The sequence below is a fragment of the Erpetoichthys calabaricus genome, chromosome 6 (genome assembly GCF_900747795.2).
Source record: "Erpetoichthys calabaricus chromosome 6, fErpCal1.3, whole genome shotgun sequence".
Lineage (NCBI taxonomy): Eukaryota > Metazoa > Chordata > Cladistia > Polypteriformes > Polypteridae > Erpetoichthys > Erpetoichthys calabaricus.
In genome coordinates this window covers 149,833,622-149,860,994 of record NC_041399.2, presented here as the reverse complement: position 1 = coordinate 149,860,994, position 27,373 = coordinate 149,833,622, and the positions used below count along the sequence as shown (strand labels likewise).

At 41.0% G+C, this 27,373-nt stretch overlaps 2 protein-coding genes across 3 annotated transcripts in view; one reads left to right on the top strand and one right to left on the bottom strand.

Annotated features, from left to right (window-relative positions):
- LOC114653592 (myosin light chain kinase 3-like) overlaps positions 1-27,373 on the bottom strand; it is a 189,929-nt gene that overhangs the window by 155,539 nt on the left and 7,017 nt on the right. For both annotated transcript variants that reach the window (XM_051928837.1, XM_051928838.1), the window contains exon 2: positions 12,517-12,769. In XM_051928837.1, the coding sequence (XP_051784797.1) occupies positions 12,517-12,769 (253 nt within the window). The remainder of the gene's footprint in view (positions 1-12,516; positions 12,770-27,373) is intronic.
- Positions 19,365-27,373, top strand: part of wrnip1 (WRN helicase interacting protein 1) — a 54,899-nt gene continuing 46,890 nt past the window's right edge. The window contains exon 1 of the mRNA XM_028803990.2: positions 19,365-20,163. Within this exon, the coding sequence (XP_028659823.2) occupies positions 19,720-20,163 (444 nt within the window). The 5' untranslated portion in view covers positions 19,365-19,719. The remainder of the gene's footprint in view (positions 20,164-27,373) is intronic.

The window sequence follows — 27,373 nt, the reverse complement described above, 5'->3', positions numbered from 1 at the left end:
GCTGGTCATCTGTTGGCTCATCTCATTTCTGTTTGGCATTTAATGAAGAAACTAATCAATTCACAAAAACAGGGCTATTAAAATGAAGGGAAAAGGAGTTAATTAGCAGTGAAAACTGCTTGCTGATTAGGAAAAGAGTTAGAATGAAAACCTGCAGCCACTGCGGCCCATCGGGACTGGAGTTGGACACCACTGCTGTATACTATATGAGATAAAGCTGTGTGTCGCAATTTACAATACAATAAATGAATAATTACCAGTCAAATGTAACTGAAAAATAATGTTTCCTATAAAAGCTATAGTTATATATTTTTTATTTTTTAATGCCAAGGCTGTAGTCAGAGTCCGAGCTGAGCTTTTTAAAATTTCAACAGTTTGTATTCAAAAATCTGTTCTTTGACTCCATTTTGTGTTTCCCCCTTTTTTTTTTAAGGTTTTGCAGTAGTTTTATTCTTTTAGATTTTAGGTTCTTTGGTTTTGATAACAGCTTTGTATTTCAGAATTTTTGGATTCAGGATTGAATAATTTGGACTGAGATCTTAATTGTATTTGCAGTTTTTCGTTAATTAATTGGACTCTTGTCTAATTAGGCATGCTGTTATTTCCAAGTTTTTATGAATTGGTCTAAATACAGACATTCCAAACTGGGTTTGCCACAATTTTGCAAACTGCAGCAAGTATTTATAAATTTTACATGAAGATAGTTTCATGTTTTCAATCTTTGTTTTAAAGGCTGTTCTTATGATCGTTGTTATCATCATTATTTTCGTTCCTTGTTTCCAGGTAATCTATTATTAAGATATTATTTAGTAATAAGCTAGTGGGTATGGCAGAGCAATAGCTGCCCAGCATTTGGTCTCATTTGATATGGTGTCTGCTTCGCTCATCATTAACTGTCATTATGAGGGTGCACTTAAGAGTGCAAACTCTATGTTAAACAAAAAGTGAATGGGAAAATAACACAAGAGAATTAAACTTTAAGCATATGGCAAAAAAAAAATGTCTTTTGAAATTCTTATGAATATAAATTTTATGCTACTGCTCTTTGTGAATTCAGAATAAGAGAAAAAAAAAGACCAGCTACTTAAACAATGTGATAAATTAGAGCAGGGGTCCTCAGTCACAGTCCTGGAGGGCCGCAGTGGCTGCAGGTTTTTGTTCTAACCCGGTTGCTTAATTAGAAAGCAATTCTTGCCAATAATTTGATTTCATGGCTTGTTAGTGCTTTAACTCTGCCATGTCAGGAAATTCTCATATCCTAGATTTTCTTCCCCTTTCTAAGGATATCATCCAAATGATTTGAAGGCTAAAATGGATGAGTAATTCTCAGTCCTTCACTTTACTCTCTTCACTTTCCTTCCAAGTATTTAATTAAACCCAATAGTGCATGATAAATACACATAGGTGTAAATGGAAACAAGCTAAATGGAGAAATGCTGGTCTCTTTTGTCATTTGCATGTTACTGCTCACTAAGAGCAATTAAAAACCAAGAGTACAGCTGTTTAAGACTAAAATAAGCACTAAGGGTTCAAAATCTTAACGAACGAGACAACTAAAGTGAAGCGGAAGTGTTACTTGAGCAATAAGTGCTTCTTATTAAGCAATTGGGTTGGAGCAAAAACCTGCAGCCACTGCGGCCCTCGAGGACTGTGAGGACCCCTGCATTAGAGGTAAATTGCCTCCCTGATTGTGAAATAGCTTGGAAGAAAATCATAGAGCCACAAGTGTCCCCCAGAAATAAATATGAGAACTACTGGTGTAAGTGATAAAGAAGGAGAATTGGAAAACATGAGGCTATAGGCTTAATTACCACCACTTATTCTGAGCTACCTGTCAGTTCATAACTTGTTAAAAATAGGTATCTTTGTAAACTGTTAGCTACTTTATTTTTCACCATCATTTTTATTATCTAGTCTATACAGATATCCATGGGAGAGAATGGACAGATGGTTAGACTGAATAATGAATGGAAGGAATCGATGTATGGATGGATGGAGGCTTTCTGGTGGGGTTTGTAAACCATCAGTTGATGGGGCTAGCTGTGATGATGCTATATGAAGTAAGGACTGATTGATTTGCCAAGAACTGTGCTAAACATAAAATTCATATGTAACCATTAGGGTTCTTTCTGGACATCATGCTTTTCAGAATCAGAACTGGAACTGCCTTAATACTGGAAGTATCAAAAATAAAACAAGTGAGTTGGAGTTGTATGTAGTAGAGCCATATGTATGATATTATAATAATAACTGAAACCTGACTAAATTATAAAGATGGAGATGATTATAACATAGAGGGATACACATTTTTTAGGAAGGACAGTGTAGCAGAAGGCCGGCTAAGGGCTTTAACTAGGACACCATAATGGAAGGACCGGTGGAGAGAGGGTGGGCTATTATCTCCCCAGATCACTAGATGGCAGCCACCCTGGGTTGCAGCAGTGCCTCCAATTCCCACACAGAATCATGGGACTGTTAACAACCTATGTTAACATAGGTTGACAACCCTGTATGACAACCCTGTTGGGATCCATGGGTGCTGCCAGAGGTTGCTGCAGGGACTACAGAGCCCTACTTCATGGGGTTTCCACTTCACCCAGAAGTGCTTCTGGACCATGCTAATGGGCCACCAGAAGTACTCCTGGGTGCAGCATAAAAGAAGCCCGTTCACTTAATTCTGAGAGCCAAAGTCGGGAGGAAGGAGGACAAAGCTTGCCAGATGGAGTGGAGGTGGCAGAAAGGTGCTGAAGACAGAAAGAAGAAGAGACAAAGAGTTGCTGTGTTCTGGCTGTATTGTGCTTGATGCTACAGTGTTTGTACTTGTAGCCGTGGTGGGTTACACTTACAGATAATGGGTTTCCCACAAATCTGATGCTGGATTCATAAAACAGCAGTGCTAATCACCGTGCCCCCACCCAACAAAAAAATTAGTAGTACACATATGCTCACTTTATAGTTTTAAAAGTAAATCTAACACTACAGGAATCATGAAGCTATTGGACACTAAAATTGCAAAGCAGGGAGAAAGCTCCATCTAGTGGACTTCCTTAATGTGAACTTTGCATAGATTAATTCTAGTGCAACTGTGTCTTAAGTACTGAAGTGGCTGGAGGTTGTGGTTCCAGCAGCTTTTGTAATTAGTAACCAGTTACTGCTGATACAGGAACATTTTTGCCTTAATTTAAACTGACTTACTTTTTAAGATTTAGAACTAATAATTTGTTCTTTTTGCCTTAACCAGTATTAATAATAATGCTGTAATATGTAAAGTAAGCCAACAGTTAACCAGCTAACCCTAAGCTTCCTTGCAGGCCACCATTTCTGTTCCAACAAGTTCCTAATAAGGAGACATTCATTGATATAGGTAAAATATTTTATTGAACTCTATAGTTTCTTAGTCCTCAGATTGTGCCATAATGGATATTTCCAAAACTGTTGATTTTGTTTTCTCTGTCAGCACTGTTCAAATGTTTTGTGGACCAGAGCAAATCAACTTTTCCAAGCCTTCACTTTTTCTTGTCAAGTATTTTATTTAAGCACATATTGTGTGATGGACACACAAGTGCAAACAGGATTGCATTAGTTGGTGGTATGTGCACTTGCTTTGAATCTCATTAGTGTTAAAAAAAATAATGATGGGTTGTGAATTTTAACAAGCAAGTCAATTCAAAGTATGTTCTATTAGCAGCAGAGATTGGTTAGTAATTAAAAATGTGGCTGAAATAAAAGCCTGCTGTAAAAACCTGTATCACTGCAGGATTTGACTTTGACACTCAAGATTGAAAGCAACCCTATAAAGATGAATACATTTCTGTATACATTTCCAGCTTATTCAAAACTCAGCTGCAATAGTCCTTACACGGACCAGCAGCAGCGAACACATAACACCCATCCTGCTCTGTCTTCACTGGCTCCCTGTGTCTTACAGAATCGAATATAAAATCCTACTAATAACCTACAAAGCCTTAAATAACCTCGCGCCAAACTACATCAGTGACCTTTTCCATCACTATGTGCCTGCCCGCCCACTAAGGTCCTCTGATTCTGGTAATCTTGTTGTACCCCACACTAATCTACACTCCATGGGTGACAGGTCCTTCACCTGTATAGTGCCCAGCCTCTGGAATGACCTACCGAAATTAATCAGGTCAGCTGACTCCATGAATTCTTTTAAAAAACAACTCAAAACTCATCTGTTCAGGAAGGCTTTTAGCTCTTCTTCACTTTATTACCCTTCTCTCAGTTTACTTCTCTGTCAAGATGCTCATGTAACCTATGTGTGTGTGTGCGAGACCATCAATTATGTTGTCTGTTTTTTTTTTCTGAATTCACTGTCGTAATCTTCTTTACTTATTTATCTGGATTGTACAATGCTATATACTGCATGCCCTGCCGTTCTTTATTATATTCTGTAAGTGCCTTGAGCATGGGAAAGGTGCTACATAAATAAAATGTATTATTATTATTATTAAAAAAGTTTTAAAATAAATTACACATAGTTTAGAGGTAATCACTGTTATTAAGTGCATATTAAATAGATTTAAAAACATAAGTTTATTTGAAGTAAAAATACAGATCAACAAAAATGAATTTGTAACCTCACAAATTAATAATCATAAATTAATCATATATGTATTCCTGATACGTCCTAAAGAAGTTCATGCTGGGTGAATCTGCAACTGGTGACGGCATGAGTAAATGATCCTCATTAAGGACTCTTGCCCATTGCAAGGTTGCCTTGTGCCTGATGCTGCTGAAAATGACTTTGGTCTTTGTTCCTTGTAATGAACTGAGCAAATTAGACATGAATGGATAGAAATTTAAATCAGTTATTTTAATTTTTGTTCAATTAAATTACTAATTAATGTGGGCACAGGTATACAGAAGAATTCTTTTAACAAAAAAAGAAAAAAAAACAATTTTATATCTTTTTAAAGTAAACATTATTCTAAGGACAGATGTAAAGTACTAGTGTTATTTTACTATTGTGTGTATATATATATATATAGTAATCCCTCCTCCATCACTGGGGTTGCGTTCCAGACCCCCCCGCGAAAGGTGAAAATCCGCGAAGTAGAAACCATATGTTTATATGGTTATTTTTATATTGTCATGCTTGGGTCACAGATTTGCACAGAAACACAGGAGGTTGTAGAGAGACAGGAACGTTATTCAAACACTGCAAACAAACATTTGTCTCTTTTTCAAAAGTTTAAACTGTGCTCCATGACAAGACAGAGATGACAGTTCCGTCTCACAATTAAAAGAATGCAAACATATCTTCCTCTTCAAAGGAGTGCGCATCAGGAGCAGAGACTGTCAGAAAGAGAGAGGAAAGCAAACAAATCAATAGGGCTGTTTGGCTTTTAAGTATGCGAAGCACCACCGGACAAAGCAGTTGAAGGCTGCAGCTCACACCCCCTCCGTCAGGAGCAGAGAAAGAGAGAGAGAGACAGAGAAAAACAAACAATCAAAAATCAATACGTGCCCTTCGAGCTTTTAAGTATGCGAAGCACCGTGCAGCATGTCGCTTCACGAAGCAGCTGCACAGAAGGTAGCAACGTGAAGATAATCTTTCAGCATTTTTAGACGAGCGTCCGTATCATCTAGGTGTGCGAACAGCCCCCCTGCTCAGTCCCCCTACGTCAGGATCAGAGAAAGTCAGAGCAAGAGAGAGAGAGAGAAAAGTAAGTTGAGTAGCTTCTCAGCCATCTGCCAATAGCGTCCCTTGTATGAAATCAACTAGGCAAACCAACTGAGGAAGCATGTACCAGAAATTAAAAGACCTACTGTCCGCAGAAATCCGTGAACCAGCAAAAAATCCGCGATATATATTTAAATATGCTTACATATAAAATCCGCGATAGAGTGAAGCCACGAAAGGCGAAGCGCGATATATATATATATATATATATATATATATATATATATATATATATATATATATATATATTTACAGTAATCCCTCGCTATAAGTATATATATTGTCACACAAACGTTCATGGGAGGCAGTCTAAGGCCAGGTTTATATTTCACGCGATGCGACGTGTGCTCCAGTGGACGCTAATGCTATGCAAGCATTTTACTGTTTATACTTGCGCGCGCACTTTACGTAAATCTGGAAGTTCCACCAGGTGGCAGTGCAAGATATCATCATGGTGAGAAAATGTTCGGCTTTGCTGTGTTGTGAATTGCATGAAACATCCATTAAATTCCGAGGATACCTTGCCGAAATATCTCTGAAAACGATGTTTAATGATTAAATCCATCAATCCTGGATGGGGCATCAGCTCATCACAAGGTGGATACAAGCACTCACTTACACTTGCGTCATTCTCAATCTCCAAATCTGCATATCTTTGGAACCCAGCAGGAAAACATGTAAACTCCAGGCAGGGTATACCAGTGATGTGACTCCCTGCAAGACAGCAGCACTACCCCTTTGCCACCATGTCACCCCCATGTGTGTAATTATTATCTGTAAAATATAACATACGTACTTTAATGCACTTCATCATGAAAGTGATATCAAGTATAAATCTAAGGATTTTAAATGTTCAGAGAGCTGGAATATTATAAATGTAATGTGTTCTGTGTAGCGATCTGTTGCTGCTTTCCGCTCCTGTCAGGTCAGGAGGAAGCCCCAGAAGCAAGTAGCAATTAACAACTGGGTCGGTTTTAAGATGACGTTTACAATGGTCTACTTTAATGATAAAGTAAACTATGAGATTAAACTGGACATTTCGAGATTAAAGCCAAAATTTCTTCTTTGATCACAAAATACACCTTTTTACTGTGTCCTTAATTTTTTTCTCTGTAGCTCAAAAACAGTGCCATACATTCTGTTGCTGTTGTGAAGATGCAAAAAAAAAGAAGATGGCACAGAAGATGGTATGTGAGACTTTTAAAATGTATCATTTCATTACGATGGGGAATATGCAACAAAAGCACCACAAATGCATTTGTATGTCTGCATTTTGCTTCACCACATCGAACTATTCATCAAACATCGAAGCAGGCACATTGATCCCTAGGATCCTCGAAGTGGCTTTCTGACACATGTAGACAGTAAACAGAGACTGGCATCACATTCCAACTTTTATCACACATAGTGCACGCATCGCGTTGATTTCTGAGGACATGCTCAGAGGACGTGTCAAATGAACGCTGGGAACGCGCAGCAGCCATGATGCATGCGCGTATGCGTTCTGAGCATGAAGTATAAACAAGCCCTAAGGGCTTAACTGGGAATAAGTCAGGGGTTAACGAACTGCACTAATGCTTTTTCTTCCTCTTCCACAGACCACCAGAAGGGAAGCCCAGCTAGAGATCCACCCACTTGCATTGCCAGACTATGCCCTCCAACAGACCTCTCTTCTGCAAAAGAACCCACCTCTTCCTACACAGCTCCTATAAGACCAAGCCCTCCACCCTTCACTTTAGTCTTTGTTTTGACTCTGTCCATTTTGATTACTCACTATTATGTTCATGATTTGCTACTTTACCGACAATATACGGGGTGGATCCTCCAAACCTTTCTGCTTTGTTTTGTTCTCTTTTACTATATATATTGTGAGGTTTCTGAACTCAAACCCCCAACATGACTGTGAGCAAATTTTAAAACCATCCTTAAGTAAAAAATGTGGTGTTTTAAAATTTGGGTCCTCTCTCTCCAGATAGTAAGAGTCATTTGAGACGTGGGCTTGTCTGAATGCAAAATCCAAGTTGCTACTGGCTCGTTGCAAGTGAGCAAACTCAGTCTGGATGGCAGTCTCTGCTTCCTAAGTGTCCTTCCTCACCCGATGCAGCATCGCACTAACCTCCCACTGCTACTTCATTTTCATCCAGGTCTGTATTGAGTGTCCGGTCTGGGGAGGCCGTTGGTGCATGCAACAGCATGGAAAAGTCAGTCAGCTGTCCCGGGTCTTCGGTTCAGGATTTGTTCCCCACCTCGCTGGACAACTCTGGTTCAATTTCAAACTCGGTTCCTTGACTGACATTGTCTACGGTTAGCCCCTATCTATCCACTATGGGGAAAGGCACTCTGCAGGTGAGGGCATTCCTTTTTCCTATTAGGAGTGGCCAGGGTGAGGTGTCTGATATGGCAGTCCAAACCTTAAAGTTCTTCCCTTTAAATTTCAGAGAGAGTAATATAGTCTCGTATGTTTTAATGTCCTCATCGACGGAGCAAGTCACGGCGGACTATGCAGAGGTCACTACCAGAGTCCAACAGTGCTGAGAATTCCCATCCGGCCAATGTAATAGAGACCTTAAAATTGTTCTCCTTTAACATCTTGGGGGAAACTTGCGAGCCACATACCTGGGCCAGACCAATAGTCATTGTCTGCGCAGGAGTGAGGTGGCACTCCCTAGCCAGATGTCCCAGTTGATCACAGCGAAAGCAGTTGAGTTCAGTCCACACTATGGTGTTTCCACTATGGCGTCTTCCATCTGGAGGTCTGTGCTGGCTGGATTGAAATCGGGGTCAAGCCCGGGTAGCCCCGTTGTTTCCATGTGGTGTGTGCACCCTCTAATCTGCAAGTCAGATCCTGAAGTGAGTGGACGTAGCATTCATCACAAAGGCTTTCGTCTATCCCTGACAGGAGTGCATCAATAGTGAGCTTCTCCACAACGCGCTTGAAAGTGACTCCGCGGATCTAGCTTTGAATCAGGTCCACTAAGCCCTGGATCTGTCCTTGTATGGGGAGGTATGGATCAATATGTCACAGACAAAACTGGGGCCCCTTGACCACCAGGCTCAAAGCCATGTGGAGGAGGATCTGCTGCTTCAAGAAGTCATAATCATCAAGACTTTCGGGGGAGAGGTTTTGCATGACCTGTAGGGCCTCCCCAGTTAAAAATGGGGGCTACGATAGCCGGCCTGGTTCCCCTGTCCTAAGGCATCAATGTTGCCATGTGCTCAAAGCAAAACAGGAAACACTCTGGGTCATCCAAGGGAGCCATCTTCACCAGCACATCCCTGGAGAGCATGAAGACGGAGAGCGTCTGCATGAGCCTCATTTTGCTCCACTGGTACCGGGATATCCTATGCCTCTTGGGGTTCCATTGGTGCAAGACCCCACTTCTGGTACCATGTGATGCGTTAGTCACTGTCTTGTACAACTAAAACATGATGCTGAGTCTCAATACTTTAGCAAAAACTACTTTAATTAACTTGAAATAGGAACAGTAGGGTTATTTATTGCAGCGGGAGCTACCATGATATGCTTGCATATCCACGTCCCGAAACACAAAGGCAGGTTTATGCTTTCCTTGGGCTCGTGTGGTACTACAGGCGGTTCATTCCCAACTTTGCATTTCAGGCCGCCCCACTCACTGACTTGACAAAGGGCAGAAAGAATCATAGTGTTGTCTTGACCGATACCTGTGAGAGAGCCTTCTCAGACCTAAAAGCCGCCTTACCATTGTTCCCAGTTCTGAGCAATCCAGACTTTTCAAAGGAATTTATTCTGCAAATGGATGCAAGCACTTACAGTTTAGGAGCGGTGCTCTCACAATGTTTTGAGTGGTAAGAATACCCCATCACATTTCTCAGCAGAAAGCTTCTACCCAGGGAGTGTAATTATTAGACTATTGAAAAGGAGTGCCTGGCAATTAAGTGGGCAGTGAAAATCTTTTGTTACTACATCTGGGGACAGCGGTTTACCCTGGTGACTGACTACACCCCACTTTAGTGGCTGTACAAAAAGAAGGATTCCAACGCCCAGCTCACTCGGTGGTCTATGAGCTTGCAGGCTTTCACTTTTGATGTTCGCCATCGTCCCGGGGCTGCACACACCAATGATGATTATCTCTCCCGCTTGGCCGAGCCTGGCTTGGACGGTCACTTTGCCCACACCAGTGTGGATAAAGCTAAAGGGGGAGATCTAAGGTTTCTTTTAGGACCCCCCCCCCCCCAATGAGATGGTATGCTGAAGTGTGACTGCTGCATCTGTGAAGGACTGTTTGTCCGTTGCAGAGGCAACCACAGGTTTGCAGTGCAGCAGCAGAGCGCAGCGGAAACAACTACAAGCCGAACGAGATCATGCTATACACACCTGTTGCTGATGGGTGATGCAAAGGACATTATAAATGCAGGAAACAGTATAACTTGGCCACTAACCTGGTCCTGACTATGTCCATTTTGCTGTGTATAGGAGAGTGATAGCTCCTGCTGAAATAAATGACCTAGGTGCTCCTATTTCAAGTTGAAAAAAGCTGGTTTTGCTAAAGTACTGAGACTCAGCCTCGTGTTTTGGGGTGCAAGACAGTGATGCACGTGTCACTATATATATATATACACACACACACAAGCAAATGACTTGCTTAGGCTCAGAGACAATATCTGAACCTGGAACATTGTGGTTTTCAGTAAAGCACATTAGCCTCTAGTGTTAGGTGACTTAGCAATTCTAAATTGGCTCTCGTGTGGTTGGGGTGTGTGCATGTGTTTGTGTGTGTGTGTGTGTGTGTGTGTGTGTATGTGTGTGTTTGTCTTCCAATGGACTGGTACCCTATCCAGGGTTTGTTCCTGCCTTGTGTCCTATTCTAGCTGGGATAGACTCCTCCAGCAGACCCCTGTGACCCTATTCAGGACTAAGCGGTTTGGAAAATGACTGCCTGACTGACATTAGCCTCTAGTTTAAAATATCTACAGGCTTACTATATTCTAAAATCAACTTTAAGTCTATTAAAAATAACAGAAGAGGAAATATTTTAAAAACTTGGTTTTACTACATCAGCATACAGTACAATGCTACTTAAGTGTAACATTTCTTAAGCTAGGCTACATTCCTACAATGTATTGTTTTTCTTACAATCCTAATTTATGCATCATGATGTTTGCTACTAGAACAGATGTCAAATATCTATAAGCCCAAATTAATAAGCAACAATGAAAATGGCTGCTTGAATTGAATAAATGTGTCATATTACTAATGCAATACACAAATTATTAATTAATTCCTGACAATTCACCCCAAAAGGCATAGGCTCAGAACATGTTCAGTATTCATTTTCAGTAGCTGAAGAACATCAACAACATCACTGTCCAAAACTCAAGAGCAATCCTCTGGAGAATAAACCTTCTAATGTACGAAATATTGCACATGAGAATCTGGACGACAGGAATCCAGTATTTTCACCCTGTATTTTTAGGTCCTGCATTCAAAGCTCAAATTAGTTTTGAACTTCTTGGCATTTTCATGGAGTTGAATCTTGGGGTTATTTTTAAAAGTAACCTCTCCTTTGAAAAACAGATTAATTTTCTGGTTAAGAGTTGCTTTTTCCAGCTTCATCTATTATCCAAGGTTAAGCCTTTTTTACCTTCTAGGGATTTATGTACTCATTACTGTTGCTACTCAAGCTTTTATCTTTTCTCAGCTTGATTACTGCAACTCGTATTCTGGGATCAGCAAATCCCTGATACACAGTTTGCAGCTGGTTCAGAATGCTGCTGCTCATTTTTTGGTTGGGGAAAAAAACTCTGCCTCTGTATATCCAAATTTTACCTCTTTACAATGGCTGCCATTTGGATGTAGAACCATCCATCCATTTTCCAACCCGCTGAATCCGAACACAGGGTCACGGGGGTCTGCTGGAGCCAATCCCAGCCAACACAGGGCACAAGGCAGGAACCAATCCCGGGCAGGGTGCCAACCCACCGCAGAGATGTAGAACTGATTTTATAATTTTACTGTTGTTTTTTAAACCATTACATGGGTATGTTCCCATTTATTTATCTTATTGTGTATTATACACCAGTCAGTGAAACTGATCTGCCGGTCAGTTGTCTCTTGTGGTTCCTTGTAGTAAGTGCAAAACTATCGGGGACAAAGCTTTTGCAACTGCTGCACCTCGTCTGTGCAATTCTATACCTTACTACATTAAGGAGTTGCCTTCAACTGAACTCTTTAAAACTAGATTGAAGACGCGTTTCTATTCTCTAGCTTTCCGTGACCTTCAGTGATACTGATGGTTCCCTCCTCTTAATCCTTTGTTTGTTTTTATATTTACTGCTGGTTGTATAGTGCTTTATTTTATTTTATTCTATTGATTTCATTTTATGTTTATTGTATGTTTTAATATAAAGCATTTTGTCCTAATGATGTCATTCCAGTGTGACTTCCGGTCGCTGACCCCTCACAACTCATTGTTGTTTCCAGACAACTGGTGCCCAAAATTTCAATGTGCATACCAAAACAAACATGGTTTTATGGCATGAATGAAGGTAATAAATCGTTCTTAAGAAATTCCTGACAATTTTGCAGTGAACTGAATGATGCTCTTTAGTTTCATCCTGTATACTGTTATTGTTTCTTTATGTATGATTTTGCTTTTTTAAAACAATCGGTTGTTCAGATTAAAAATATAATTTAAAATATTCAGTCAGGACACTTTTATTGGTTATTTTTTCAGAAGCATGACTGAACTGGTAAGATTGTACATCCAAACAGTTGTTTTAAAGACACATCTGAAAGCATTGTATAGGAAAAATGCCACAAAAAGATCACTTACTTTGTGTTCTTCTTGACCACTTTGAGCCTTGCTTGACTTCCCCTCCCAAAAACTTCTCCTCGTCTCCACTCTCTCTAGATAGTGGAAGAAGGCCATCTTCCCAAACCTCAGACTATTAGATCTTTTATGAATGACTCTGAGTCTCTCTCTGAAAGAGCTGCAAGTCTCTGAGAGTTCCTTGCATTCTGGACTGTTCTCTTCCTTCTCAGCAAGTGTTTCAATGTTTTTATCTGCAGCTTTGCTTCTTTGCATGCTGAGAAGGAAACAGAAACATTAAATAGGATCACAGATAATACAGTATGTTTAATCCAGTTGAGTCTTCAGGAGGCTGGATTCCAATGTGGCAGCATTAGGCTCAAAGTGGAAAATCACAAATGTAAAAATAAAAATATTGGACATTATTACATTATGTGTTTAAAGAATGAATGTAAACAAAATATGTACTTTTATTTTATTTTCTTAATTTAAAAGGAACAATAAGTGCATTACATATATGCAAGGCATACCCCCTCTTCTTTCCACTTAGAGAACAGAAGAAATTTTTTTTTAATTTGAAGCAATTATGCAAACTTATTGCAATTCTATCAATGGTTCAACATGTTCAACTAATTGAGGACCATTTTAAAAATGCCTGTCATTCTTAAAGAAGTTTTGAAATGTTCTTCATAAAGTTAATTACTTTTCTTACTAATTTTAAGTAAAACATAACATTGTTATCTCACTGTATTATAGTATGTGGGTTAGGATTCTTCCAGTTGAGCAAGAAAGATGGCATGCTAGCAGTATAGTGTAATTTGTAAAAATAGATTCTCACTAAACAGTAATGTCCTATCAGAGCCGTTAGAGAATTAGTCATTATTGTGAATGCAAGATTGTTTGATAAAAAAAAACTGAAAATTTTAATCCAGCAAAATCCTAGCAGAGGATACACTCAAAACAAATTAACCCAGTTCATCTAGTGTCTGCTGACTTCCCTCATGTTAGGGTCTTGGTTCCTTGGATATTTTCAATAGTCTTGAGACAAGAAAAATGTGTGCTACGTACGTTTTTGAGTTGATGCAGAACATTAGAAACTTTATCAAAACCTAACTTCAACTATTTTGAACTTCAACTGTCTCAAAGATTCTATTCTAAACTTGGTCTAAGTTTAACCTGAGTTGCATTATTTTGAAAACTCTGCTATAGTTTAAATATAATACTTACTGTGTTAACCTACTGTGATAACACATACTGATAAAACTACTGCATATTTTTATTGCAAGTAAAAATAGTAATTTCTACAGTACACAGTAAGAGTAATGCTAGTAAGCATTTTAAAGTTAAAAATGTAAGAAGTTCCAGTAAAGAAATGGTAACATAAACATAGGGTTGCCAGACTTCCCTTATATACGGGACATGTCCCATATTTGATAATCTTGTCCCCTGTCCCGAACTAACCTTTCAGAACACCCAAATGTCCTGTATTTAGTTCATTCTTATGGTACTTACTACAGTGGATGTGTAGGGGGCATGTATAAATTTCTATATATAGTAATATAGAGAGAGATTTTAAGATTGTCCAGTATTTCTAATTTTCTAACCTGGCAACCCTACATAAACACAGACTTTTAACATATTGTAGCGACCTCTGCGTCAGGCTCAAAAAGAGAAGAAGTAAAAAAACAGACAGACGTAGTAAAGTCTCACCCAAAAGTTTTTATTTGAACAATCAAGAAAAAGAACACTGATCTCGTAACCCCAAACACACCCCCTTTTAAACATCCTCTCCATGTAGGTTGTAGGAACACTCACCGATTTTGTTGTGGAATCTGTACCCAGTAGACAACTTCTCCCACTCGTTCCAGCACTTTACACAGTCCGATCCAGGCGCTGTCTAGTTTTGGGGACCGATCCTTCTTTCAACGAGGGCTAAACACGCAAACTGAGTCACCTGGGCTGAAGGGTTGACCTCGAGTCCACAAATCATAGTGCCATTTTTGGGCGAGCCCGGCTTCGCGCAGATGTTGACGAGCAAAGTCATAGGCCGTATCGAGTTGGTCCTGGAGGTGACGAGCATATTCAGGGCCAACTGGAGTCACACAGGATTCTGGCACTCGCCCATACAGCAGTGAAGCAGGTGTCCGTAACTCGCGTCCCAACATCAGAAGGGCAGGGGTACAGCGAGTTGCTTCTTGAACTGTCGTTCAGCATGCTAGGAGGATCAAGGGCAGTTTCTGGTCCCAATCACTTTGGTGATGGCTGGTGGCCATAGGCAGATGGGTAGTAAGTGTCCGAATAAACCGCTCCGCCAGCCCATCACTCTGGGGATGCAGGGGCATAGTGCGGGTCTCCGAATCTGCAACCGTTCACAAACCAGCTAAAACACTCAGCTCTCAAAATTTCACCCCTGATCAGACTGATGTTCCTCCAGCACGCCAAAACGGCTGAACATACCCCCAATTAGAGCATCCGCCACTGTCTCAGCTTCCTGATCAAGAAGGGGGTAAGTTTTGGGCCACTTTGTAAAAAAGTTGACTGCAACTAGAATTAACTTGTTGCCCCGCTGGGAGTAGGGGAAGGGCCCCACAACATCAATTCCCACCCTCTCCTTGGGCATGCCTACTCTGTAGTGTTGCAATGGGGACATAGATTGTCCAGAAGGCCCGTTCTTAGCAGCACACATGTCGCATCGGCGGCAGTAGTCCTACACGTCACGTCGACACCTCCCCCAATATAAACCTTGCCGCAGACGTCCCAATGTCTTTGTTACTCCAAAGTGGCCCGACCCAGCACTCCCATGCACAGCCGCTAATACCTGCATTCGAATCTTCTGGGGAACAACTACCTGCCAATTTGCCTCTCCTTTTGTTGGGTTACGCCATCGTCATTGTAAAATCCCTTTATGCAACAGCAAACTGTCCCATTGGGACCATAGGCCCTTTACTACAGCCCCTTCGGGAGCCACCTCTTCCCAGGTTGGTCTGTGTCCCGCTTCCATCCATCCACAGACTCGCTGTATTTCCGGATCCTGTCCCTGCCACAACTGCCATTTGGCCTCATCATCCTTCAGGGAAACAACCTGGCAGGTGTGCTCTTCATCACTTTCCACCTCTCTTCTTTACTACCGTATGCAATACCTGCATTCAGACTGGAGGCAGGGATGCCAAGAAAGGGCATCAGCATTTCGATGTTGCGTCCCTCGGTGATACTGAATAATAAAAGTGAAATTTTGTAGCCACTCCAGCCACCGAGCCAGTTGCCCTTCGGGTTCCCTGAAAGATAATAGCCATTGAAGAGCGGTGTGATCGCTTCTCAGCATGAATGGGGCTCCACCCATATAATGCCGGAAGTGGCGGATGGCTTCTACTACCGCTAACAATTCTCGCTGGGTGACACAGTAATTGCACTCTTCGTTGCTAAGGGACTTGCTAAAATATGTGACCACGAGCTCACTGTCAGGGTATTCCTGGGCTAAGATGGCTCCCAAAACCTCATTACTGGCATCAGTGTCCAAAATGAAACCCCGCAATGGGTCTGGTGAAGCCAGTACAGGAGCACCACAGAGCGCAGCCTTCAGCAATTCAAAAGCCCATTGTTCATCATCTCCCCACTGGAAGACTCTTCCCTTTCAGGTAAGCTAATGAAGGGGGAAGCAATCGTGGCAAAATGTGGAACAAATTGTCTATAATATGAGGCCAGGCCCATAAACGCCTTAACCTGTCTCACATTGACAGGAGCTGGCCACTCTCGAATGGCTTGAACCTTATATGCATCCGTGGCCACACCCTGGCCGCTCACCCAATGCCCCAGGTAAGTTACTCCCTATTGTAACAAGTGACACTTCCCCGGATGTAACTTTAACCCAGCTATGCGTAGTCGCCCCAAAACAGCCCTGAGTGCTTCCAGTGCTGTCTCAAAGGAGGATTCGTGGGCCAAAACATCATCCAAATAGATGAGACACTGGGTACGGGGAAGCCCTGTCATGGTGCGGTCCATTAGCCTTTCGAATATGGCCGGGGCATTACACAACCCGAATGGCATTACTTTGAATTGCCACAACCCTTCACCCACTGAAAAGGCTGTTTTCTCCCGGGTCTCTGGGGCCAGTTCTAATTGCCAGTACCCACTCTGCAAGTCCAAAGTGGGGAACCAGGTAGACCCTGGCACAAGATCAAGGGCCTCATCTATCCGCAGGAGTGGGTACGAATCCTTCTTGGTCACTTGATTCAACTTCTGATAGTCAACACAAAAGCGCCAGTCTCCAGTCTTCTTTCTCACTAGGACCACCGGCAAACACCAGGGAGACTCAGAGGGCTCGATAATATCCGCCTTGGACATTTCTTCAATAAGAGCAGCGGATTCTCCTCTACGTGCCATTGGGAGGCGGCGTGGTTTTTGTCTGATGGGCCTTGCGTCACCAACGTCTATGTTGCACTGAACCAGATCAGTTCGCCCGAGGTCAGCTGGGGATGTAGCAAACCGGTCCCGATACTCCCACAGTAAGCACTGGAATAGCTGTTGTTGATCTAGACTTAATCGTTGTTGGCTCGTCTGCTACGTATTCTCCATGGCCGGGCTCCAGTCCGCAGCAGCCCCTACCGATTCAGCCTTGGGCAATGACTCAAATTTCGCAGTCCGGGGTAGGCTCATGTTATTTACTCCCAAACAAAGAGGGAAACTGCCTAGAATTGTCAGCTTTCTCTGGACAAAATCTATTTGAGCTTTAGCACGTCACAAAAAGTCCATTTCCAGGATACACAAGCCCTGAATGTTGGCCACCCAAACCATCTCAGTCCACTCCCGCCCTCCTATGTGCAGGATAGCTATGGTACGCCCTCTCATAAGGGCAGACTCGCCCATAGCAGTTACAAAATGGGCAGTGGTTCCTTGGACCGGGTAGTCGGGAGGGAGGGTGTTAGGCCGTACTTTGGAGGCAGAGGCCCCAGTGTCCACTAATGCTCTTATTGTCCGGCCCCAAAGTGTCATTATAAGCTGACATTGCCCTCCCTTCCGTATACGCCCAAGGGGAACAATATCTGTACCTCTCCATCTGGGAGCCGCTGCGGGGTCTGGGGCCGCTCCCCTTACTCCAAACCCCTGTCATTTCCTTATCACTTTTCCTTCTTCTGGACCCAAAGAGACCTCACGAAGGGGACAAAACCAGCGTACTGTATATGGCCTGGGCATCCACATCTCCAGCATGTTGCCATAGCCCTGGTACCTGCGTTCTCCCCCAGCATTGCGTAAAACTTGAGCGGAATGAGCAGGTGTTGTCCGATTGGCTACTGGGCGATTGTCAACCTGCTCTTGCAGTGGAGTGTCATAACTGGCCAATTCAAACTCTTGAGTATCCTCTAGTATGCTGTCTCATGTAAGACGAATATGGCATCTTAGTTCAACAGATGTGACCCCTGTCAAGAATACGTCGCGTGCCAATTCAGCTTGAGCAATACAGAAAAATTGTGGATAGGCCTGACTCACCAGTCCCTGAATCTCTGCCGCAAAAGTATCATGACTTTCTCCCGCCCGTCTGGTCCATGAGTGAAACCTCTGCTGTAGCCCCAGGACTGATTTGGTTCAACTGAAACATCGCTCAATCGCAAGGAGAAGCCAAGACAGTTCTGTAAGGTTCTCTCGAGGCCCGTCTTCCAGAACTTTCAGCGCCTCTCTTTCTAAAGCTGCCACCAACCGTATTGCTTACTCTCTCGGGGACCAACTATTCACAGAATCTATAAGTTCAAACCGCTCCCAATAAGTCTCCCATGGTCCAGTACCATCAAAACGACCAAGCTTTAATTTAGGTACCATTACTGGTGTAGCCATCTCTGCACTATGTGCAATAGCACTGGTTGCAACCACTGGCCCTAGACCTCTAGTCCGAAGTTATTCAAATCTTGCCATCCAGTACGTTGGGCAGTGGTTCTGGCCAATCTTCCCCGTCCATCCTCAAACCTAGGTCGCCTACTCCGTTAATCCCACATCTGAGCACCAGTGTAGCGACCTCCACGTCAGGCTCGAAAAGAGAAGTAAAAAAAAAACAGACAGATGTAGTAAAGTCTCACCAAAAAGCTTTTACTTGAACAATCAAGAAAAAGAACACCGACCTCATAACCCCAAACACACCCCCGTCAGTTCAGCATACTTTGTCAGAATAGCATTACGGTAGGTCAAACTGTATTTAAATAAAAGATGTATGGCAACAATACCGCTGATAATGTTCAACAACTTCCCTTACGTGTTAAACTGTATTTAAATAAAAGATGCATGGCAACAATAGCGCTGATAATGTTCAACAACTTCCCTGACGTGTTGGATTTAATAAAAATAAGAAAACATTAGATGTATCTGTTTGTTGCAGACCCGCAACGTGCATGAAGTATCTTCCTGAACTCAATAGAAACAACTTGAGAAAAGTATAATAAAACTTCACTTTCAAAAAATACGTTTTGCGCATGCGCATTAGCCCAGAGTATGCCATTCTAATAGGTATGCTGAAATGTCAGAACACTGGGTCCGGGTTAAGGTCCCGCATCAAGGCCCCCCGTCCCCCCCACCGCCTCAATCCATACCCCGCTGTCAGTCTTCCGTGCTGTACTCTGCCCTCCCTCAATCGGACCTAACAGTCAGTCAAAAAAAAAAGGCTTCAACCTGGCTGGGACGCTACAATATATTATATTTTAATTCGAGTAAAAAGGTGTCTGTTGAAAAATATGAAATGAAGAAACAATTCGCTTCGACGTGTAATTAATTCCTAAGCATGCATTTTAAGAATGTGTATTTACTAAAAATTTGGCATACCGCGAAGACATCATGTTGTACGTGAACGTTGGGACTACATATCCCAGAAACCTTTGCACAACCTTATTTTGAAATGTTTCCGTTGTAATCGTAAACGTACAAAACTTTACTTTTCGAATTTCAGAACACATTCTGTTTTGGAAACATATTCAAAAAATGTTTCCATTTTACGGATCTCTGCGCTTGCTTGAAGTTTAGGCCACTACGAAAAGTAGGCGGCGCTCCAGAACAGAACCATGGCGCAGGAAAGTAGCTCGGACATTGTCCAGTGCCCTGTGTGTCTGCGTGATTTTAAAGCGGCTGACATAAATTCTCATTTGGATAACTGTTTATTGCAAGCTGAGGTGAACGAACAGGAACCAGAATCAGAGAGTAGTGGCGAGCCACCACGGAAAAAAACAGTGCACCGCGGAGCCGTGTCCTGCAATGTCGTCCTGGGGCGCCAAGGAGGGCAGTGGCGCTCCTTCCACATCAGTGTTTTCTCTTTTCCAGAAAGGGAAGCCTGGTACTACTGGTGCCAGTGATGCGCCTGGATTTTTCTCCAGCAAACGTACCACTTTCGAGAAGTCGGAGGAGGCAGGCCATTTTGCGAATAACCACAAGTGGGGAAAGAGAAGCGCTCCAGGCGTGGACGTGTCAGGTGACCAACTTCGTTCCAAACCTGCGCAGGATGGACTTGCAACGTTGGGGACCCAAACGAGGGAGAAATTATACGACAGTAAACCTTTAGCAGAAAAAATGAGACCTTGTACTTTGGACGATTATTTTGGACAAAACAAAGTTTTAGGTGAAAATACCCTTCTTAGATCACTGTTAGAAACGCAAGACATCCCCTCATTGATGCTTTGGGGACCACCCGGGTGCGGTAAGGTGAGTACAGTACACTACAGTACAGTGCATTGCGTCAAGGCCCCTCTTTGCTTGTAGCATTAAAATGCCGTTTCGTAGTCCGATTACGATCAGTTAATTCTGAGCTCATTAAGTAACTGATTTAAATGCACTAGAATGTGGTTAGAAGCAGAGAGCGACCACTTTTAAGTCGCGTAAATTTATTTGCATTTCAGTCCACGTGCAGTTAATACGTAATCGGAAGGTAATTTGAATTTTGCGCGGGGGAATATGACGTCAGAACGTTCTCAGCAGTTGACGGTGACGTATTTTAAAACCGGCCGTAAGTATACTCGGACTAAATTATACAAAACGCATTATAATACCAGTTGTAAAGGAGACATAATATGCAAGTTTCCTACGTTTTAGCCACGTGATGGCCAAGTGACCGCCGTTTATAAGATCTGTAGGTGGTGCAAGATGTGTAGCAATTTAAGATCCAGTGCCAATATATTTAATTTCTTCTTTCATTTAATATTACGATTAGTCAGAAAGTAGCTATATTCTGTTTTTGTTAATGATTATCTTTTTATTACAATTTTCAGTGGGTCTAGAAAGACATGCTCGCCAGTCTTTATTCCGCAAGTAATTTACAACAAACCCTAAAAAATGTGAGATTTTTTCCCCTTGTACTTTTTGATATTGTTTGCTGTTTGGTCACTTTTTAATTGTATCATAAACTTTTCTCTCTCTGTTCTGCATGAAAACTTTACATTCCAAATTTTTCTTGGCAATCACAACAAACTATATAGGATAAGTAAAATGTAATTTCTGGGTGGAGTATCTCTTTTATTTCATCTTAGAAACAAATAGAGTACTCTTTATTTCTCTAAATATCAAGAGGACAATAAAACACTGTAGTAATAACAGTCGATTTTTAAAAAGCATACAATACATAGTCTTTTTTTTAAGGATTCATTAACTCCAGAGCCTAGGCATAAACAAACTTTGTACCTGTCAATATCAAATGAAGGAACCTCAGAACTGGGAAATCTAGCCATAGTTTGAAATTATATACAGTAATCCATATGTTGTTTTGCATTGCAGTAACCAAGAATGTCCAAATATCCAAATTGTTGAATTGTTTACAGAATAGCTGCAGTAACTTCTCAAATAAAAACAGACAAGACTGTGCTAGTTCCTTTGTTATACATAAATTCCTTCAGAAAAGTATATTCCTTATCAGAGATCGTGGGGGAATCATTTAGCCGAGGAGGTTTTTATTGATGTAGTCTTATTAAAACCTTCACTGGTCAGAGGATAAACATTTGTGATTATACTATGATCTGACATTTGTGTAAATGTCATTAGCTTTACACACAGGGATTCTAAAGTGTTTCATAATTGTGTTTCCATCACAGTCTTCATTACAGTAATACGTAAATAAAAAGTGGGTCAGAATTTTATGCAGCTTGTAAATTGCTCTTAAACACAGGAAAAAAAGGCAATTGTAACAAAGTGTTTTAAACACTGTAATGTGCTCATGAAGGACTAGAGAATGTAAAAAAAAATCTTATAGTTCCACGAATGCACTCGGGCAATTAATGCACTAAAACATTTTAATAGTACAATAATCTTTTTCTGGATAAGTTGACAGTGAGAGGGCTTAAATGCCTCTATGTATTGTATATGTAGTTAGCTTTTCATTTATGAGCTCATAGCAGTTGAGTCACTCCATCCTTAGTACAAAGCTTTCGCACAAAAGACTACCCAGTATAAAATGAAGTTGGAGAAAATATGAAGCTTTGGATCACATTTGGAAAAACAACACACTAATTCTAAATACAGAATATGCAATACATACTGGTATGTGTGTGGGTATATACACACATATGTATATTGTGAGGGCTGGCCGGCCAGGACACCTCCTTAAAGGAAGGGCAGGGGAAGATGGCTTTTGAAGGGCACTATCTTCTCCGACCTGCTACTTGGCAGCCCCCCTGGATTGCAATGGCACCTATGATTCCCACAGGGCTGTATGGGAATTGCTGTTTGTCGGCACAGCCCTGTTGGGTTCTGTGGATGCCGCCTGTGGGAGCTGCCGAGCCCTACATTGGGCTTCAGCCAAACCTGGCAGCAATTCCAGACCTCCCTAACAAGCCACCTGGAGTGCTCCAGGGTGCTGCTTAAAAAGGATCCTTCAGCCTTACAGAGATGATCCAGAGTTGGGAGGAAGAGGAATGACGCTTGCCTGTGGAGGAGCTGAGGTGAAGGAAAGAGAAAGAGAAGTGCTGTGTGCTGTATGATGATTGGTGCTAGTGGGAAACAACTAGAAAACGTTTCCCACGGAATAAAAGCCTTCTATTTTATGACACTTGTGTCTGTTGTGTTGGGTGTATGGGTGGTTGGTGCGCCCTCTGTTAGTCCACATTATATATAATGATTAGACATACAGGAGTTCTCTGGCACTTTTAGTATTAGCTTTTAATTTTATTTGCACCATGTCCCAGTTAAACATGTGTCTGGTTGAATTTCAATGTGCATATATCTGAGACCATGGGTCTTTCCTACTGACAGAATTGCGATGTTCTTGTATATGAGTGTGTTCGACGTTTGTCCCACATGTATAGCTGGGAATACACTCGATGGTATAATAATAATAATATACCATGCAGTGCATGTCCAGCTATATATGCCCAACTGTGCACAGATAACAGAATCGGAAACTGTGAACGTGGTCTTAATTTATTGCATGTTTCTTTTATTGCATTCACATCATCATATTTAATCAACAAGTTCTCTAAAATAATCACTCTGCAATATAAAATACAATAAACTAACAGTAACTATCCAACTTGGTTACTCATAACTTGGTAACTATGTATAACACTGCTTAACAAATCACAGCAATATGAAACAGGAAATCTTTACACAGCACCAATGTGCAAATACATGCAGAATCGCAAATATATGTATAATCTCATATACGTCATATAAATGTCAATGTATGCTATTTTCAGTTTTTAAGATATGAGATGCCACACACAGAATAACAAATGTTGAGGGCAAAAATCCAGAGTGTCAGATTTGAACTCTTCTTTTGATACTCTGTACATGAAAGCAATTCACGTTTGGTTTCTTTTTCAATGTAATTACTGGGTAATACAGGATTCAATGCACAGGCTAATTTTCGACATCTGTTAAAGTAAGGGCTAGAACAATTCTATATATGCCAAACACTGCCATGCATCTTGCTCTTTTTGGAAAGCTTGCTTCAGGGCATATAACATTTCATGGAAGGTAATATTGTCAGTGGTGCATTTTGTACTTTTCTGTAATTGTCGACACAAAGTTCACGCCTGTTTCACTGATATACTGTAACTGGTTTATTCATTCACTCTGTCAGCAATATTCCTCCAAGCCACGCCATCTTCCTTTCTTTGGCAGCATCTGCTCTGTTGCTCCTCCTTTCTCAGTTATGCCAATAATCTTTATGCACTTGTGCCAGCACCTCTTACTCTGCTGTCATGAAGGTTGTTCCTCTCTGTTTCTCAGACTTGTAGTCCATATCATCTGCTCAGAGCTCAACTCCTAAGAGCTTGTAAATAATTTTGTGAACACACATTAATCTAGATCAACGTATTTGGAATTCTGTGAGCCCTTTGAGATCTGGTGTTTTAGCAATGGTTAATCTTCTAGTGCAAAAATTGCACTATAGCAAGGTTGTGGGTATGTTTTGAGATGCAGGAAAATGTAATCTCTGTTTATGGAATAGACCCCAGATCTTGTTGAGTTTTTGTTTTGTTTGCATTAGAACTGTATTGAATGGACTGACTATATACACACACACACACATACTTAGTCCTTAAAACCCAAAACATTACAGTTTTTGTTAAAGCATTTTCTATAGCTGTAGAAGATATTCAGCCACATATTCATAAGTAATACAATCTGACTTCATTCTTGCACAAAGTCACAGTCACACACAGAGAGTAAGTTACATATATTTATCCTTGGCTAGATCAACTTATTATTCAACATGGAAAAACTCATCATCAGTGTTGCAGTCGTGAGGTCCCAAAGAGTTATTTGAATAGACAACACTTTGCTGCATACTTTCCATAACTGTGTGAAGTGCTTATGTGCATCCGTGTGCTATGTAATTTTCCAGTCTTCCAAAGTAAATATTATACCTCAAAATAGATGAATTATGCCCCAACCTGCATTTCATTTTGTTGTGGTCACCATAGCTGTTTTCCAGAAGGTGTTGCCCCTCCACAAAGAACATTACCATGTGAACGGTGCTTCTTATGAAAGGGACAGCTCACTATGCTGCAAATTCAGCTGTGACAGGGTACCTTTTTGTGTTATTCACCAAATTTTGAAAACTTTATGCAGTTTAATAAGGTGCACATTGTAAAGTAACTATTTTAAAAGTTTATATTTTTTTAATCTCATTTATATTATCTATTCTTCTAAAACTATTAATTAAAATATAAATTAAAGCTCACCAGTTCTTGCTGAATTTTGCTGGGAAAGCTTGCAACCCCAGGAGGTTTTTTTTTTTAAAAAAAAAAAGTTCTTTGATTTATCACATTTTTGGCAGTTACTTTTAGCAGCCAAAATGCTGCTCAGTAAATCCCAGCAGCTGCTTTAGCATAACTCTTATGCCAACTAATAGATACTGTTGCTGGTGAAACGTGGGCAAATTTTTCCATAAGAGTATATCCGACTCAGAGTACTCTTTTACTCCTTTGGTTAGGCTATACAATATGCCATACACCAGTCTGCAGATAATGTGTTGAACGTTTTATTGTCACTTTTTTATTTTTGGGTTTCTTTTACAATATGTCAGTATCAACTAACTCAGGATCACTCGTGAATCAGGCTAAAATATTTTTTATTTTTTCATTCTTTGGACATCCTAGCTTGTAGAGAACATTTTTACTAAGGTACAAAGAATATAATCGAAGATAACAAAATAATATTATAAAAAAAACAAAAAAAAACTGGGAAACGTTTGATAACTGACAGCATGCAACATTATGCAAAACTGTACAGGTGGATCCTTGAGAACAGAGTGATCATCACAATATCATCTATGAGGGGAGACTCAAAAATAACGACAATTTTTTCTGGAGGTTGGAAGGGTGTTCGTTCCAATGTTTGCCGCTAGGTGCATATACTTTGGCATAATTTGGCCAAACGGTGTCCTGAAGTGCTCAAGCAATTGTGTAATGCCGTGCGGAGAAAACAACCCAAATTGTGGTGATCAAGGGGCTCATTCATAACGCAGTGCGTAGAATTCGCACTATAACAGGACATAAGCACAAAAGTGGAAATGTGCTTACACACAAAAAAATCCAGACGCATAAATCTGTGCGCTCGCCAACTTCCATGTTCTTCCGCTACATAAATCCCAGTCAGCGTGAAAAGTAACGCACATGCACGCGCCTGCTGTCCTTCCCCAACTCCTCCCAGAATTACGTCTCTTTGAATATGCAAATCAATATTAAAAGCCTCTTAAGCTTAGCCTTCTATACTATACTATACTATACATGCTATTTGTTGGTTTAAACAGTGGGATAAACAACAAAAGGAAATTGATTGAGTCACATAATGTGTCGGAGAAACTCGAAAGCTGATGTTCACAAAGTTGTACAGTGTCCGATATAAAAAAAGAAGTTGTCACATATCAAAGTCGCCATGAAAAGGCGAGTCGTAGCCCACTGTCTGAGTGTCATATGAAAGCTTATTAGGGTACAGAGAAAAAAAAAAGGCACACAGTTGGGGAATAAAGCACGAAATGCCAACTTTAATCTCGAAATTTCCACTTTAATCACATTGTTTATTTTGTCTTTAAAGTAGAACATCATAAACTTCATCTTAAAATTGTTTAATTTACTAGTTTCTCAAATCCCATCGTAACTAAAGTAGCATGTTAAATGCTCTGTTTTGTATATGTTCTTCTATGTGCTGTATGTGTGTGAATCACTACGTGCTTCCAGGCTTTCTATTCCTCCGACATCACACAGAATCCATTACATTCGTAATATTACAGCTCTCTGAATAATGAAAATACTGGGAAGTATACGTGATATCATTTTCATGATGATAGAAGTTAAAGCATGTTATTAAACATGGGATCACGGTGGCACAGTAATTGTTCATGTCTCGCGCAAGATGCTTGCTGCACCAAGCGCGACCTTCGATGAAATACTTTATTACAGAAGTACTGTCTCTTTCAAACGTACTAACCCCCAATTCCTGTCCTTCCTTTTCTTTCTCCAAGTAACCAATCACCACACAATCAGCCCTGTAACAGACGTTAAGCCATCTGTAAGCTTAGAATGCCAATTCTGGAAAACTTTTAAGGAACATTGAAATATCTTCGTAGAACATGTTTAATTATTCTATCCATCTGTCCTTCCAGTGTCACACCAGCCACAGCAAGAATACAGCACGAGGCAGGAACAATCCGTGAACGAAGCTCCAGCTCCTCGCTAGCACTGCGGCACCGTGTAGTTAGTTTTATCTGTATAATATAATAAACATATTTTGCTGCATTTCATCTTAAAAATGATATCATCATCATATGTAAATACGCGCTTTATAAAGTGGCTCAGGTTGTACAATATTATAACTGTATCGCAAGTTTACAGTGAGGTAATTAAGTACAAACAGTTCTAGGAGCACTTGATGGACTGATTGAGTGCATTTATAGTTCTTGGGATGAAACTGTTTGTGATCCGTGAGGTCTGTACAGGAAAGGCTCTGCAGCGTTTGTCGGATGAGAGCAGTTCAAATAGCGAATGGCTGAGGCAGCGTGTGCTTGATGCTGTATACCGATAATTTTCTTTCCGATCAGCTGCTGTACAGCTGTGATTCACACTCAGATACAGTGATATAAATACTCAGAGTGGTGCAGTGAGAATAATATGGAAAAAGATGTTCCGATATGGCAACCCCTAACAGTAGCAGCTGAAAGGAGAAGAAGAAGAAGGTGCAGTGAGAGTAACAACGCTAAAGCAGCTATGGTATTTGGAATAGTTTGACCATTCTGTGGACCATTATATTGTTATAGGTTAATTACAATCAGATGCATTAAACTAATAAACAATATGCGGTTAATTTCCACATATTTATAAAGCTGCGTCAGGGATGTGGATCTAAAAAAGAAAGGGTAACCACACAGGAACAGTAGCACTGCTTTGACACAGGGTGCCGCCAGTCTGCAAAACCGTGCGCAGAA